Source organism: Mastomys coucha, unplaced genomic scaffold, assembly GCF_008632895.1.
Source record: "Mastomys coucha isolate ucsf_1 unplaced genomic scaffold, UCSF_Mcou_1 pScaffold15, whole genome shotgun sequence".
NCBI classification, from domain to species: domain Eukaryota; kingdom Metazoa; phylum Chordata; class Mammalia; order Rodentia; family Muridae; genus Mastomys; species Mastomys coucha.
Genome location: NW_022196897.1, coordinates 159,353,207 through 159,369,381, shown reverse-complemented (window position 1 = coordinate 159,369,381; position 16,175 = coordinate 159,353,207). Strand labels below are relative to the sequence as shown.

Genomic DNA, 16,175 nt, shown 5'->3' with positions numbered 1-16,175 from the left:
CTCTAACTATAAACAGATTCCAGTCCTGTCTTCTTGCACATGGGTCAGGGTACCTTGAGGGCATGTCTGTTGCCAGCTGCCATCAGAAAGAGCTGTTGTGCAGTAATGCTTTCTGAAAGCAGGTTTTGTGAGCTGGAGCTCTAGATGGTCCCCAAAGAATCCGTCTCTCATGTGCATCCAATAAAGGTGGGCAGCAGAGCCAACTCCAGTGTGGCGGGTCTGCCATTTCCGAAATAATGGGAAATCATTTTAAGAAAATTTCCAGTCATAAACTTTAGATGATTTAATTAGACGACTGAATCTGCAAGCCATTTTGAAGTTTATTTCCAAATTTTCATGACTACTGTAGTCTTGTGTCCCTCCTATTTTTGACAAAATAGCCTAACCCAGATGTTCTTTGGGTTAAATATATTTCCAGCTTGATATTTTCCTTTTTAGCTTGTCAAAATTCATTGACATTATTGCATATTGGTACTGGGTATAAATCTAAAGAAAAATATTAATTTACAGAAAATTAAAATGTTTTATGTCTCACAAGGAAGTCAAGTCAACAGCATATTAAATGTTCCCAAAACAAAGCTTTCAGTGTGTGCAGGGGCCATCCTAACACCATAGGTATGATCAGAGACTTTTATTTAGCACATGGCTTAGACCTTCCCCAGGCAGTGTGCATGAAAGCCGCATGGGAAGCACACTCTATGTCCCCTGTGGACGTGGGACAGTTAGTCACCCCCATCCCCTCATGCATAAAGTGGGATGGTGAGTAAGGTACTGTACTTACAGAACAAAACAAGTCAGCATTTGTCTAGATGAATACCTTACATGTGATGCATATTGAGTCTATGTATACTATGTCTGTGTGTACTGGGTCTGTGTGTGCTGGGTCTACATGTACCTGGTCCCTGGGTCTACATGCACCTGGTCTGTGTACTGGGTCTGTGTGTACTGGGTCTCTGTGTGCTGGGTCTACATGTACCTGATTTATGTGTTCTGGGTCTATGTATACTGAGAATGTGTGTACTGGATCTTTCTCTCTCTCTCTCTCTCTCTCTGATTGTCACATTGCCTCATTCAATTTTACTATAAGCTCTTGGGCAGGGCCAGTGTCATGGCTCTGCGTCTTGTACGGAGTCATACAGGACTCAGTTCACCTTGAATTCTCTGCTGCTGATGTCTTGGGACTCTAAATTCTGAACAGGGCTGCCTTCTCCACTTCTCTGTAGCCCTTGCATGTTCTGTCATTTGTCCACCGAGGTGGGTGGGATCATTGTCTATGCTACAGTGGCCTTGGACAAGTAACACCTTCAAGCTTTGACCTGTGAACTACAGAGTCATTCCTCAGAGTGAAATGAGTGCCCGTGTACACACTCACACTTGCAGAATGGGCCCTGTTCTACCTGCTGCTGCAAGCCTACAGACTAAGCAGCATTCCCCATCTTCTGGAAGTGTGTGGCTTGCAACAGCTGAAGCTTCTGTCCCTGCGGGGGTAACTGAGACCATAAAGGTTCTTGTCTGACAAATCACAGGTAGAGCTAGAGCTAGGGCAGGGGGTAGAGCCTAAGAGAAGGCCATTTGCAGTAAATCTCAGCTCTCAGGGAACAGGTGAGCAACGTTGTGTGGTGGGCTCTGGGATGGTGTTCTGGGTAGAGAAGCACACTGAACTAAATAGAAGACAACATGGAACACTCACCAACATGAATATTCATTTATAATAAACTTTATTAGTTTCACAGGTACAGCAGCAGGGCAAGGTACCTATACCATACGGCAAAAGAAAGTGCCAGAAGAAAATACCTTGGGGTTCCTCTGCGAGCTCTCGAGGTCACTTGCTGCTTTTGTCTGCTGCTAGTGAGACACTTCATGCTACACTGGCTATGTCGCAGGAAGTAAATATTTTTTATAGACTTTTATGATCTGTAACAGTTTTTCTAATAAAAATTTAAAATCAAATAAATTATTTTATAATCACTGTAGAACATAGAATAAGAATCTGTCTTTACATAAGATCAAACCTTCTAAAGTACACTATGAAGTTTGCTTTGACAAAAATATGTTAATATAAAATTATTTTTACCATTGCAGAACTAAGACTAGATATTCCTTCCCCAAGTGTGTGTAATTCAAACAGGCCAATAGAGAGCTCTGGTGGTCCACGTTCCCCGCTGTGATTCTATATCCATCCTCCAAACCTCAGCTTGTTGGGTAGGTACACTCTGGACAGATAGTCTGACGACAGGAGGGTCAAGGCTTGGATCTCTGCCTTCATCTTAGAGTCTGCCATCATTTCCATCTGCCAGAAGGTACCACAGCATTACCAGCATGTGTCAGGCCTGTAGACTAGACAGTCATCAGACCCACTAGGGCATCTAGAGTGCCTACTGATCAAGAGATAAGGTATGGCCTCAAGACTACAGTGCTTTTGTTTTAAGACTTTCACAGTTTTTCTTTTTTAATCCCATAACCTCTGATGTTATCACTCCATCACTGATAAAGTGACACAACTGTAAGGAGCACAGACAGACATCTTCATCCTGCTGGCCTCCTCTGTCAGAGCTATTCATGGGATGTGACTCCAACACACTATCATTGCCAAACTATGCTGGGATCGTTGTTGGAGACATAGAATTTCAAGAAAATAAGTCAGACTCGGAAGGACAGGTTAGAGCATGCTTTCTTCCATGTGTGGAGTCCAAACTTAAATATATTCATGTAGGACATGAAAACGGAGGAGGCGCTAAGTCTGGAGGAAGGTTCTCATTGGGGGGTGGGGAGGAACACTGGGGGGACCGAGCTGGGAGGGAGGGAGGGAGGGGAAGACAAAGTGCTGCATGTCTCCTTTTCCATATGGACTCTAGGCCTAACATGTAGGTGTGTGTGAAAGCAGAAATGCCATAATAAAACCTGTTATCGAACTGAGCGCATTAATTAAAAATCACTAACAGTGATAAAAACTGAAACAGAAGTTCACGGATGTGCTGAAGGTATTATGTGAACAGCTACCATGACAGTGAAAAGAGAGTTTTATAAAAACACACCATCTACCTCCTTTTTCCAGAAGGGCTGGTAGGTAATGTAAGGCCTCCTCAGGATACTGTCCAGCTTCATCTGGTCATGTTTTGTCAGTGGGATCAAACTATCCTTAGGTATATTTAACCTGGAAAAAATGGATTGGAATGAGCAGTAATAAAACATGATATTCCTGTAACACATCTATTTTGCCTGAATTTATGATGTTACATCAACAAACTAAGAAAAGTAAGGAAATCAATCCATTTACTCCCCCTTAAGCCCAACATCTGGGGGCTCTGAGACATAGGCCAGGATGTTTTTCAAGTTCAAAGTAAAAGTTTGTGTTGTTATAGCAACAGCTTTGCTTTCTTCCCCTTCTCCCCCTCTTTCCTCTCCTCCACCTCAAGAAATGACTACAGATTGGCAGCTACTGGCTACTGAATGAACACATCTAGCCAAGCCAGTCAGCATGGGCAAGCCCGCTTTCTGTTCCTGCAGCCATGGCTGTGGCAGGAGTGGCCAGTGGCTGGTACTCAGAGCCCCAGAGAAGTCAGGAAGTGGCAGCCGATAAGCACTCAGGTCTCAGCACCGAGGACACATATGTTCTTTTCTTGTGCAGGATACACACTTAGCTAGCTGAGGTGTGAAAACTGCAGAGCTCTCTGGACTTGTGAAGGTTTCTACGTAAGCTGAAACTTAAGCCTTCCTCAAGTGCCCCATCACGACCAGCATTTGCCAGTGGCAGTTCCCACCTGGAGGACAGGAGCCTAGTGCCTCTCCTTGAAGCCTCTTCCCTTTGAACATGGAGTGGCTCTGAGGGCACGAGAGGGGTTTATGAACCACCACTGGAGTTCCTTCAAGACCTCTACCTTAAAAGCCATTGGGTTCCACCTTCCAACTCTGTTTGAAATTGTCTTCACGAAAAGAGGTCACTCCCAGAGATCATGACTGTGATAAGTACACTGCATTGATGGAAACTCTGCTTCTCTTTAATGGAAACATTTAAAACTCCAAAGGAATGCTGCTTCCACCTCGCTTGCTCTGTAGCTGTACGGTCCCTATGTTCAGGAAAGAAGCATCTACAAAGACAGCCCGCTGCCTCAGCAAGTCCCTCACACATACTCAAGTTCTTCTCAAGGGAAAGAAGAACAGCAAGAAGGTGCTGGAGGGGCTGGGGGCTGGGCTGCCTCGGTGGTCAAGGGTGCACATCACCCTTGCAGAGGGCCCATGCTTGATTTAGCATCTGCCTTAGCAGCTCATAAGCGCATGTAACTCGCAGCTTCACGGATTCCAAGGCTTTGGGCATAGTACCTGCACTCCCATGTTCATGTCCTCAGTACCTGCACATCGTTAAATAATAATATTTTTTTTTTTTTTGGTTTTTCCGAGACAGGGTTTCTCTGTATAGCCCTGGCTGTCCTGGAGCTCACTCTGTAGACCAGGCTGGCCTCGAACTCAGAAATCCACCTGCCTCTGCCTCCCAAGTGCTGGGATTAAAGGCGTGCGCCACCACGCCCGGCTTAATAATTTTTTAAAGATTTATTTTTATTGTATATATGTGAGTACACTGTAGCTGTCTTCAGACACACCAGAAAAGGGCATCGGATCTCGTTACAGATGGTTGTGAGCCACCATGTGGTTTCTGGGATTTGAACTCAGGACCTCTGGAAGAGCAGTCAGTGCTCTTAATCGCTGAGCCATCTCTCTAGCCCTAAATAATTATTTTTAAAGTATTTGAAAAGCAATGCCCCCCCCTCATGGTAATGGCCAGGTGGCCCACTCCAGGGAGAACAAATCAACAAACCTATTGAAGTCAGGGGAAGCCTCAAAAATGCACACACACTTTGTCCCACTAAGTCTCTGAGAATCCTCAAAGACATCATAAAGATTCAGGTAACTACTGGAGGACCCTTTGATCTGCCTATCATCTATCTCCAGTCTCCCAGAGTACCTGTGAGGAGTGGCCTGAACAAATGCTGGCACAGGAGTAGGAATTGTTTTCGTGAGGTCACAGTAAAGAATATATTTATTGGTTCAAAAAAGTGATCACATTGTGTTGTGTGCAAAAACCAGATGACAAAGAAACAGTTGAGGACCTTGAGGTTTCTGGAGAAAGGTCATGGCTGTCGGCAGAAAATCAGCAGCCACCCAGGACTGCCCTGTCTCAGATGACTCTCTACTGTAAGTGATGAAAGTTCTCAAACTCTGACCCTAAGTGCCCTGAGCACAGGATTACAAGTATGTTGCCACATCTCTCCATGCATTATGCTTTTACATACGAGAAACTTGTACAAGGGATTTAACCATAATCCCTTGTAAAAATTGTAAAAATAACTGTAGCTAGCTAAAAGTGAAATTAACTAAATTCATTAAGCTGCTTTGTTTTTGTTTTTTGAGATGGGGCCTCTTTATGTACTACCATGCCTGGACTTTATTAACTGTTTAAATTTAACGCATGACTATAGACAGCAAGTGACACCAGACACCATCTTACCTTTTAATATCCGAAGGGAGGAGACCAAGCCATCTGACTGTTGGGATAGTGAGACTGTGGGCTTCAAAAGACATGGACTGAAATAAAGAGCAGAGCTGTGTCAGGTGGCTTCCGCTGGCAGCAGGGTGGGTGCTCTGGGCCACTTCTCTCTAACCTTTCTAGCCTGCACTCCTTCCTTCCTCCTTGCCCTGCCACCCTCTGCTATCCACTCCTCTCTAGTCTCTCTAGCCTGCACTCTCTCTAGTCTCTCTAGCCTGCACTCTCTCTCTCTAGTCTCTCTAGTCTCTCTAGCCTGCACTCTCTCTCTAGTCTCTCTAGTCTGCACTCTCTCTAGTCTCTCTAGCCTGCACTCTCTCTAGTCTCTCTAGCTTGCACTCCTTCCTTCCTCCCTGCTCTGCTATGAGTTTGGCTGAGCTGTGATTTAGGCTCAGCCACTTTGGAGGGAACCAGGATTTGTAGCTCTACAGGTTTTAAAGATGTGCTGAATTTGGTCACTGTAGGCTTCAGGGAGGACTTGATGGTGTTTCTCTTCTCTCACTGTAGCATTCCCAATGGCAAAGTCAAAACTGGAAGCTGCATGTGACGTTCGTGGACTATCTCGTGCTCCTTCGGAACACAGGCAGGATGGCTGACTTGCACATGACTCACCTCTCCAGTACCTGTGAGGCAGCTGCTGAGAGTGCAGCTCTCCCCACTGAGGCACAGGCTGGCTCTCGAGGAGATCACCATCTCCCCAGGGCATTCTGGAAGCCACCCCAGTGGATATACAGTGTGTGTGGAGGCAGAAGAGCAGATGCACTTCTCTGTACTCACCATGGATCCATACTTATAGATGCACATTATCTCGATGCCTGTTGAGAGTGAGCTTTAAGGTTAGACTCAGATCTCAGCTATAGAATCTACACTCTCAAATTTCATCTAACATCTAAACCTTTTATTTCTGTAGACATTACCAATGAAAACATTATGTTCTCAGTTTCATGTTAAACACCACATTAAGTAATTACAGCCTTTAATTTGACGTATTACTAGTCTCTTACATTGAACCTAGGACATCATGCATGATAGGCAATAGAGACCACTGAGATTTCCCCTGGTCCACAAAATGTATTATGTAAATGCTCTAAAAGCAGAAAAACACATTCACAACACAACACAGTCATGACTATTATCCCAGACTGTCCAGGAAGGATTACCGTAGGGATCAGCATCTACCAGTGTGAAGACAGGAATATGAAAGGTGTCCCACAGCTTCTTTACCAAGAGCCTCGTGTTCAGATCTGGAATGCCCTTTCCCTGAAAGCAGACAGAATCAGACACTGTGACCCCAGAAGAGGAACTGGGTCCATTCTGCCCATATTTCATCAATGCTGACAATTGGGACCCCATCTTGACTTCCAGGTGGGGGAGCCTGTGCTGATAGTGAGGAAAATGTACAACAGGGAAAGAGCCACAGGTCCACACCTCTGCTTGGGTGTGCCTGTTGGAGGACCCCATCCCAGGGAAACATTTCTTCAGGAACAGACTTATTAAAGGGCCTACACACTTAAAGGTGCTCACTGTAGTGTGCAGATGGCAAAGGGAGGGCCAGTGAGGTGGTTTAGCAGGTAAAGCCTGATGACCCATTTGAGGAGAGGAAAGATCAACAGATCAATTGCCAATTTTCAATCTTCTATATTGTTGCTTGGCTTTTGCAGCTAGGAGGCCACTAGGATTTCCTGCCATCACCCCAAGGTACCCTGCGTCAAAATCACACTAGGAACTTCTATAAAGAGCTGAGTGCTTGTGTCCTCCTGTGGCTCCATGGTGACACTACAGTAAGTGCTACAGAGACTGCGCCTCACAGTCAGCAGTCACAGTCCTTCACGCAGTCCTCTTGCTCAGTCACCGGCTTGCATCCTCACAAGAGATTAGTCTAAACCTCCCAAGAAGTTATCTGACTGTCCTTTCTGCCACCTGATCCACAGGAGGCCATGTAAGCCATACTGTGCAAAATCTCCTGTGAGCCTATCTCTTTTGCTCCGAGTCAGGATGCTATGGGACAGGCTAGACCTTGCAAGGCTCCCCAGCTCCCGACAGCTCCTCTTGGACCCTCTCCCTGCTCCGCTGAGGCTGCGCTCCTGCTCAGTCTAACAACCCAGAGCACCGTGACAGCTGTCTTCTCCAGGGAGCAGGTTCTACACCTCAGTAACGGCAGCCTGGGAGAGAGCACCGAAGACGGGAGCCCGGCCCACTCTCTCACTCCGCAGCCCCCACAGCTGCGGCTTTCTTCCCAGCTGAAGCCTGTTCCTGTGGTTGCTTAGGCTCACAAACCCCATCACCACATCACTCTATCATAGGAAGCCAACTGCCAACAATGGAACAATACTTTTCTCCCTCCCAAACATATCAGAAATTTATCCTTCCATGTGAGTTCAGGAGACAGGGCTTTGGGGTCAAGAACAGAAGAGTGGGACCCCTTGAATGGATGAAAGCCCTTATGCAAGGGAACCCGGAAAAGCCTTCCCCTGTCTCTGTCTTCCTGCCTGCTGTGTTTCTGAGCAAGCTGTGGCTGGCTGAAGCACTGCCTTGTGCAGAGCCTTCCTGAAGCTCCACTATTGTCTCTACTGCTACACAAGGATGTCTGCAAAGAGCAAGCTCCTTTGGACTGCCCCAGGAGTCGCCTGGGATAGAAACCCATGTGAAGAGCAGGGCGGCGGTGGTGGGTGGTGATGGGTGGTGGTGGCACACGCCTTTAATCCCAGCACTTGGGAGGTAGAGGCAGGCAGATCTCTGAGTTCGAGGCCAGCCTGGTCTACAGAGTGAGTTCCAGGACAGCCAGGGCTACACAGAGAAACCCTGTCTCAAAACACCAAAACAAACAAACAAGTGAAGAACAGCAAGCAGGGGCACTGTGAGCTACTCAAGCCCAGGAGAAACATCCAGCAGCAGGAATGGGGGTGGGGAGCACAGAGAAGCATGAAAACAAACGCTGTTTTGGAAAACTACTGGTGTTTAAGAAAGGAGACAGTGGTCTGAACCTCACTGGCTTGAGGACATTGAAGTAAGCACGTGAACACTCCTGCTCTGTGGTGCTGGATAACACATTATATTTGACAGGGACATGGTGGAACCCTCTTTACGGGCACCGCGGTGGTAAAGTAAGGTAGGTACCCTACCGTAACCATGATGCACGGGGACATCCTGCTGCAGAAGTTGTCGTCCAGGAGCCGCTGAAATGTTGCATCTTTCTCAACTATTAACAGAAACTTCGCATCTGTGATCAGATCTGTGGCGCTAAGGCTAAGAAACTACTGTCACAGCACCCAACGTAGTCACCAACGTAGTCACCCGATACATCACAGCACTGTGCTCGACTCCCAGCCCGCTCTAGGGAAGAGGCTGTCATTTACCCTCCAACATCTATATCCACACAGGTATACAGGGCCTGGGCTTATTCCGCAGTGAGCTCTTGGGAGCCTCAGCAAGGGGACGGTGGCTGTTTGTCTCTACAACCTAACTTGCTTGTTGCACAGCAGGAGGGCAAAGCTCACTGAAGGACAACCAGTTTAAACAGTTTCACAGGACAAGGATACTTTGCATTCCTTGAATGTTAGACGGCACAGCAGTAGCCTGAGTTAAAAAACATAGTTTGTAAGTTGAATAAAAGTAGGTGTAGCTGCATTTTATAATCCACCCAACAATCCTATGCTTTTACTTTCCTTTGATGGGTACTCTAGATTCTGCTGCTCAGGGAGGGGCAGACCAGCTCCTAGGAGAGCAGACACACAGTCCTGTGGCTTCCCAAACAGAGAAGGTTGTGGAAGCTTTACACAACTGTGCTTTACGCAGACAAGATGGAAGAGAGTGTCCCGATGGGGACCTCAGCAGCACTGCTGTGCCCTGTCCTGACAGAGCAGGATAGGGACGAAATGTGAAATGCATTCACTTCAGAAGCACACAGATATGTAAACAGCCATTCCAAAAACCACAAGCTACATGAAAATAACAGCATGTTTCAAAAGAAATGTGTTATTTGTTTATTCCGATATGGCAATTAGTATAAGAAAACTGTGTGCTTAATGTAGACCCTCCCTCCCCATAAAGCACACACTGCCATCTGTTGGTTTTATCTTAAAGTCTCTGGGTTCAAGCACACTGGCTCGGTGGGTCAAAGTACTTGCCATACAGGCCTGATGACCTGAGTTTGATCCCAGCTGCGCATAAGTGGAAGGAAAGAACTGTTTTTGAAAGTGGTCCTCTGACCCCTGACCTCCACACTTGTGCTGTGGTACACTTGCACCTGTGAGCACACACACACACATGTCATGCTCATATGCACACAATAATACAATTTTTTAGCCTTAAAATAAATTACACACACAAAAACAAGGAATGAAATCCAATTCAAAACGGAAGAGTTGTGAGTCTCTGAGCAGGTGAGATGGAAGGATGCTCACCGTGGCACTACAGGTGCACTGGACTTGGGTACCATCTTCTTCCATGTATCTCAGGTTGCCAGCAATCAATCCCTTGGATGTAGATAACTGGAAAAAGTAAGGTATTTGAAAATATCCCACAATCTATTTGGTGCTCCAAGGCTGTCCTCATGCTTACCTGTTAAGACACTTGTTTTTAGCTTAGACCAAAATCTAGGTAGAGATGAAGGAGAAAACGAGTAAGGGCATTTAGGAAATAAAAATATTTGATAAGGTCCCTGCTTTGGTTCATTCGTCCAAAGAACACATTGGGAACAGATTAAGGTTATGTTGAGAAAATTTAGTATCAAATGATGTAAAAAGGGAAGAGAACTTGTCTCCAAGTCAAGACTTCACTGTGTGGCCCCGGCTGACACCTCTACTTCTCTAAGACTTTGCTCTGGGACTAAGGACAGTTCCCTTTTTGTTTTGTGGCAGTGTTTTGTACTTGGAGTGGCTCACCACATGCAGACTCCTCCTGGGTACTTTCAGCATACAGGAAATGTCATCGATAATGCTGTCTACCGCAGCCTGGTTCCCAAAGAGCTGGCTGTCAGTGTAGTATATGTCTCTATGCAAATGTAAGGTCAACACTGAATGAGTATGTGCTCCTGGACTGTGACAAACATAGAACACCATGGAGAACATGTACTGCAGGAAACACTATACAAGGAAAGCTACTTATTACCCGGGGTCCAGGCTTCATGACTCCTCACAGCATATTTTAAAAGTTAATGGGAACTGGGGGCATGGCTCAGTGGTTAAGAGCACTGGCTGCTCTTCCAGAGGATCTGGGTTCAATTCCAAGCACCCACACAGTAGCTCACAAGTATCTGCTGTAACTCTTATTCCAGGGGAACTGACACCATCTTCTGGCTCCTTCAGACATCAGGAATACATGTGGTGCACAGGCATGCAGGCAAAACACCCATACACATTAGATTTCAAACTAAAAAAGTTAATTTAACTAAATCCCACACTGCATTACATTTTTTGAAGATGAATTTGCCAAACAATATATTTACCTCTTGGTTGCATAAGTGTTGCTCTGTATTAATTTATAAATCATGGACAATATTTTCATAATTAGAGCTGGAAAATAAGACATAGGAAGCAATTTACTTTCTCTCTCTCTCTCTCCCTCTTTCTCTCTCTCTGTCTTTACCAATTTGAAAGATAATGTTATCAAAAACAATTTTTTTTTTTTTTTTTTTTTGGTTTTTCGAGACAGGGTTTCTCTGTAGCCCTGGCTGTCCTGGAACTCACTCTGTAGACCAGGCTGGCCTCGAACTCAGAAATCCGCCTGCCTCTGCCTCCCAAGTGCTGGGATTAAAGGCGTGCGCCACCACCGCCCGGCTAACAATTTTTTTTTTTTTTTTGAGACAGGGTTTTTCTGCTATCCTGAACCTTGATTTGTAGACCAGGCTGGCCTCCAACTCACAAAGATCTGCCTCCCTCTGCCTCTCTCCCAAGTCCTGGGATTAAAAGTATGTGCCACCACGCCTAGTGGTTATCAAAAATTACAACTGCCTCCACTGTCTGCTATACTTTAAAAATTATCTTTCTAAAAGAGAAAGGCCAGGTAAGCATAATTGCCCAACAAACCAGGTAAAACCAAGTGCTTTCTGAGGAGCAATCCAGAGCAATCCCCTAAACATGGACCTAGAACAGCATGCTGACTTTGAATGCAGCATGTTCTCAATATTACTGACAACAAAAAGCTCTAGAAGTTTATGTTAAGGTCAAGGTACCTACTAAAGAACATGTAAAGCTATCCATCTAGAAACAGCTAAGCTCTAGAAACAACCAGAGATTGATCATTCTTTTTTCTTGATCACTCAATGCCATCAAAGATTAACTTACCAAATTTTTTAACTGATTTTGGTGAATCGCTTTTGATTTTTCTTGTGGTACACTGAGGTTTCATCTGAAGGCCGACAGAATCTTCAAACCTGTAGTTTTGTTCAAAACAAAGGAACAAAATGAGAAGGACTTAACTCCTGAATAGCAAACACACACTCAGGGTGACCGTCTGCATATCGTGTACACTTGTGCAGAGGCCAGAGGCCGGCCTTTAGAAGCATTCTGTGGGTACCACCCATCCTGTCTCATGAGACAGTCTCTGTCTCCTTGTCCTGGAGTTTACCAGTTACTGTAGACTGGGTGGTCTGCAAGCCGCAGGGCCTGCCTGTGTCCACCTCCCCAGCCCTGGGATTACAGGCACATGCCAGTGTTAGCTTTTATGACATGCGGGGCAGTCTAACACACTCACAGTCTAACACTGCTCCCACTCACACAGCCAATGCTTCAGCCACTCAGCCACCTCCCACATGGCTTCTGTGTGTGGACACTGGAGCTTAGGAACACGGGAAGGTTTAAATCACTGTAGGCAGTTACTAGGTGACTAGCTAAGGGTTAGGTGTTCTAAACACACTTCAGTGTGGCTCGTGTGTATAGTTCTTTGTTGGGGCAACAGTGTATATTAAGTACTTACACAGACTTTACTATTATGTATTTTAATCATTTTGCCACTACTCATTCTCAGTTAATAAGTTGACTCAACTTAATAACTTTTGAAATATGTTATTTCACTTTACCCACCAAGTGACATTGTGTGAACTACTGACATTAACTTGTTAAACCGAACCTCCCAGGCTCTCCTAAAGGCGGCAGAAGGCACCAGGCACATGGCAACTGCTTGGAAGCTGTGTGAAATCTATTTGTCAAAGGACACTGTCCAAGTGTACAGCTATGCTTTAAACTAATACTTACAAAGGGCCTCCTCACCTGTTCCTCTACTTCTGTAACTTTTACAAAGGCTGAGAACCTTCTGTGCTTTGGTAGAGAAGTGATACAGGCTGGAAAGGCCAGTCCTTCATCGCTAGACTGGGAGCTTGCGTAAAGCTCCCAGAGGAAGCAGTGCTAGGACAGAGAGGAGGACTGGGCCTCATCCCTGTGCTGAGTTCAGAAGGCTTGCCCTGTGGTCTGCATGGCCACAGCAATGGCTGGCCTTAGCAGACTGGAAGACAATCACACCAAGGGTGTCTCTCTAGTGCTGAGAAGTCTGGCTGTTCTGAACTAGGGCAAACAGACTGTGAACCTTTCCCTCCCTCAGAGCAGCTCTCGTTGCTAACCTGCTTGTCTTTGCCTTATCTTTCACACTGACTTCTAATTTATATAACCCTCCTGTGGAGCACGCATTTTGTAAACCTGCTAATTTTTATGGGGCAAGCAAAGAGGATAAAAAGAATAACGTGATTGTAGCTCTAATTCAAACAAATTGAAATAACAACATGGGTATTTAATTTTAAAACAAAACTTCCAGGCTGCAGAGATGGCTCAGAGGTTAGCACTAACTGCTCTTCCAGAGGTCCTGAGTTCAATTCCCAGCAACCGCATGATGGCTCACAACTGATGCCCTCTTCTGGTGTGTCTGAAGATAGCTATAGTGTACTCATATAAAATAAATAAATAAATAGCTTCAGGGGCCAGGCATAGTGGCACGTTTTTAATCCCAGCACTCGGGAGGGAGTGTCAGGAAGACTTGAGGCCAGCCTGGTCTACACTGTGAGTTCCAGGCCAGCTAGGGAGTATGGTAAGAGCTTGTCTCCAATAAATAAAACGTCAGGGGCTAGAGAGCTGGCTGGGCAGCTAAGAGTGCTTGCTGCTCTTGTAGAGGACTGAGTTTCAGTTCCCAGGACTGAACATCAGGTAGTTTCCCAAGAGTCTATAATTCCAGCTCCAGGAGATCCAACACCCTCTTTCGTGGGGACTCATAGGCACACGCACTTTCAGGTACACACACACACACACACACACACACACACACACACACACAAACAGGAGCACAGACACACATCTTTTTAAAATGTAGAAATAAAATTGCAAAATGCCCACATTATGTTTCCCCAGCTCGATCTGTTGTCTATTGTGAAGGCAGGCACTTCATTTCTTGCCAAGCTTTTGATTATGTCTTGGATAATATTTTCTATAGATGTAAGAATCTCAGAACTGAAACAATAAACACACTGTGTTTCAATTTTATACCACGTGACATCTCCCAGATAAATACAAAGACAACCTCCCAATCCCCCAACCCCAACAGGATTTCTCTGTGTAGCCCTAGATGTCCTGGAACTCATTCTGTAGACCAGGCTGGCCTCAAACTCAAGAGATCTGCCTGCCTCTGCCTCCCAAGTGCTGGGATTAAAAGCATGGACATCCACCACCTGGCACAATTTCTTTATTTCATTATATTTTTGTTGTTTTGTTTTGTCTTGCTTTTGGAGACAAGGTCTCATGAGATAGCCGAGGCTAGCCTGTAACTCACCATGAAGTTCAGAATGGCCTCAAACCCACAATCCTCCCTTGGTCTCCTGGTGCTGGGATTGCAGGTGTGGACCACTACACCTTGCTTCTGTTTGTCTTTTTAAGCCTTGGAAACACATGTCAATAACCATCTCTCTTACTAAATTCTTACCTCAGCATGCATTCCAACAACAGTTCTCATAGTGGTTACTTAGAAAAAATTACATTTACCTGCTAATTCATCCTTCAAAGAACCCCTTTGCATTAATGACGTGCTAATATAACTTACAAATACATTTTTTATTTGCTCACATTAACTTACTTCAATGTCGCTGAACTTCAATATAGACTTGGCTTGAAATACTACTGTAAAATGTTTTAACTGAGGATGATGTAAGACTAGCTTTGAACTTTCTCCCCAAGAATGCAATGCAGAAACATTAACCCATATACGCCTCTGCAAGCGTGTGTACACACTTTCTTGTAGCACATTGCCCTAAAATTGATATCATGCCTAAAAATTAGCCACTTTTAAATTTGAGTGATTCAAAAGGAAAAATTTTAATCACTAGAAAAGGAAAAAAATGATTAATTTTGTACTAAATGGTCGACTTGGCTGCATAAATCATGCCACTTTACCCCAAAATATCAAGGCTGAACCCAGCTTTCTCCAGCTGGCTGTTAATTTCACAAACCACCAGTTTAAAAAAAAAATCATTTTAAGCAACATTGGTGTATTACCTAGGGAGGAAAACCAAGTTAAACAAGGAAGATGGGCAAAATGTTGAGTTTTGACATTTACACAATTTTCAACATTTCTACTAGGGGGAAAAATAGATCAGAAAATGGATTTTAAATCATTTAGAATTTTCTAACACATTTTTTTTTCAAAGTTTGGAAGAGTTTGGGACAAATACTGAAGGCTAAGGTATAGTCAGGTGAGCCATAGAAGAGTCTCTGCAGTTGATTGTGAAGAAATCACTTACAATATGTTCATATGCTCCCTTCAGGTCAAAAAAAATGTATTATAAATTTCTTAAAATGTGTTGATGTCCTTGTTAGTTCTGACAAATTGGTGGTAGTTCAGAGAGTAAACGCTCACACCAAACCTATTTATTATATATATATATATATATATATATATATATATATATATATATATATATATATATATGTATTTAATTTTCAACACGGGGTTTCTCTGTCCCTGGCTGTTCTGGAACTACTGATGACAAACTCAGAGACCTGCCTGCCTCGGCCTCCCGGGAGCTGGGATTAAAGCCCATTCATTTTAAAAAACGTTAACAATAAAACATAAATCCAAACCTAATCTCAAGCTCACTGACTAGAAAGGATACCGATAGCCCTAGGAACTGAGCCAGAGGGACTTGGCTGGAACATTCTAGAAAGCGTCTGGTGTGTACGGGAAGTGGCCCCAGCAGGCTCGGCGAGCCTCCGACCCTCTCCTCACGGGCCTTCTTCCCGGGCTTTCCGTGGCCCTGCCGAGCTGCTGTACCTAGAGGCCACGTGGGTGGCCCCGGCAAGGGTCCCCCCTGCGCCTCCCTTCACCATGGCCAACAGGGAAGCCCTGTGCCGATCCACGGCGTCGAAGAACGAGGGGTCGGGCCCCATAGGCGCGAACGCCATGATGGCGGACTCGCTGGGCCACTCTGAGGCCTCCCGCCCCTGAGAACCTTCGCGCAGAGCTCTGGCCGCGCATGCGCACTGCACCACGGACCGCAGGACAGCCCACGGAGCCGAGTGCGCAGGCGCAGGGGCCTCTGAGGCCCCATGGGACCCTTCAGGGAGGACATGAAGCTCTCAGATGCACATCTAGCCAGCGTCGAGGACCAGTGTGGTTGACGTTTCTTTGGTCTGATAATTTAGGGGAAATAACATTTGCAAAG

At 45.3% G+C, this 16,175-nt stretch overlaps 1 protein-coding gene across 5 annotated transcripts; it reads right to left on the bottom strand.

Annotated features, from left to right (window-relative positions):
- Positions 1 to 1,695: 1,695 nt before the first annotated feature.
- Spo11 (SPO11 initiator of meiotic double stranded breaks) lies at positions 1,696 to 15,959 on the bottom strand. Of its 5 annotated transcripts, XM_031373778.1 has the most exons (14): positions 15,627 to 15,896; positions 14,591 to 14,634; positions 13,858 to 13,971; positions 11,824 to 11,912; positions 10,986 to 11,052; positions 10,423 to 10,531; positions 9,943 to 10,029; positions 9,079 to 9,115; positions 8,662 to 8,771; positions 6,700 to 6,799; positions 6,317 to 6,354; positions 5,504 to 5,580; positions 3,043 to 3,154; positions 1,696 to 2,290 (listed from the first exon to the last, which is right to left on the bottom strand). In XM_031373778.1, coding segments are annotated over exons 3-14 (948 nt in total). In that variant the 5' UTR covers positions 13,860 to 13,971; positions 14,591 to 14,634; positions 15,627 to 15,896; the 3' UTR covers positions 1,696 to 2,170. The 5 variants fall into 5 exon arrangements, with proteins under 5 accessions (XP_031229638.1, XP_031229635.1, XP_031229639.1 ...); XM_031373775.1 differs by lacking the exon at positions 14,591 to 14,634 and having other exon boundaries at positions 15,785 to 15,959; XM_031373779.1 differs by lacking the exon at positions 15,627 to 15,896 and having other exon boundaries at positions 14,591 to 15,320.
- Between the last annotated feature and the right edge of the window lie 216 nt (positions 15,960 to 16,175).

Excerpts from the sequence above, each read along its gene's own strand:
- Spo11 (XM_031373775.1), bottom strand. The coding sequence starts at position 15,915 with ATGGCGTTCGCGCCTATGGGGCCCGACCCCTCGTTCTTCGACGCCGTG. Across the intron at positions 10,030-10,422 it reads CCAGGAGGAGTCTGCATGTG|TTATCTACATCCAAGGGATT; the intron begins GTGAGCCACTCC and ends TACTTTTTCCAG. Across the intron at positions 6,800-8,661 it reads CCCCGTGCATCATGGTTACG|GGAAAGGGCATTCCAGATCT; the intron begins GTAGGGTACCTA and ends GTCTGCTTTCAG.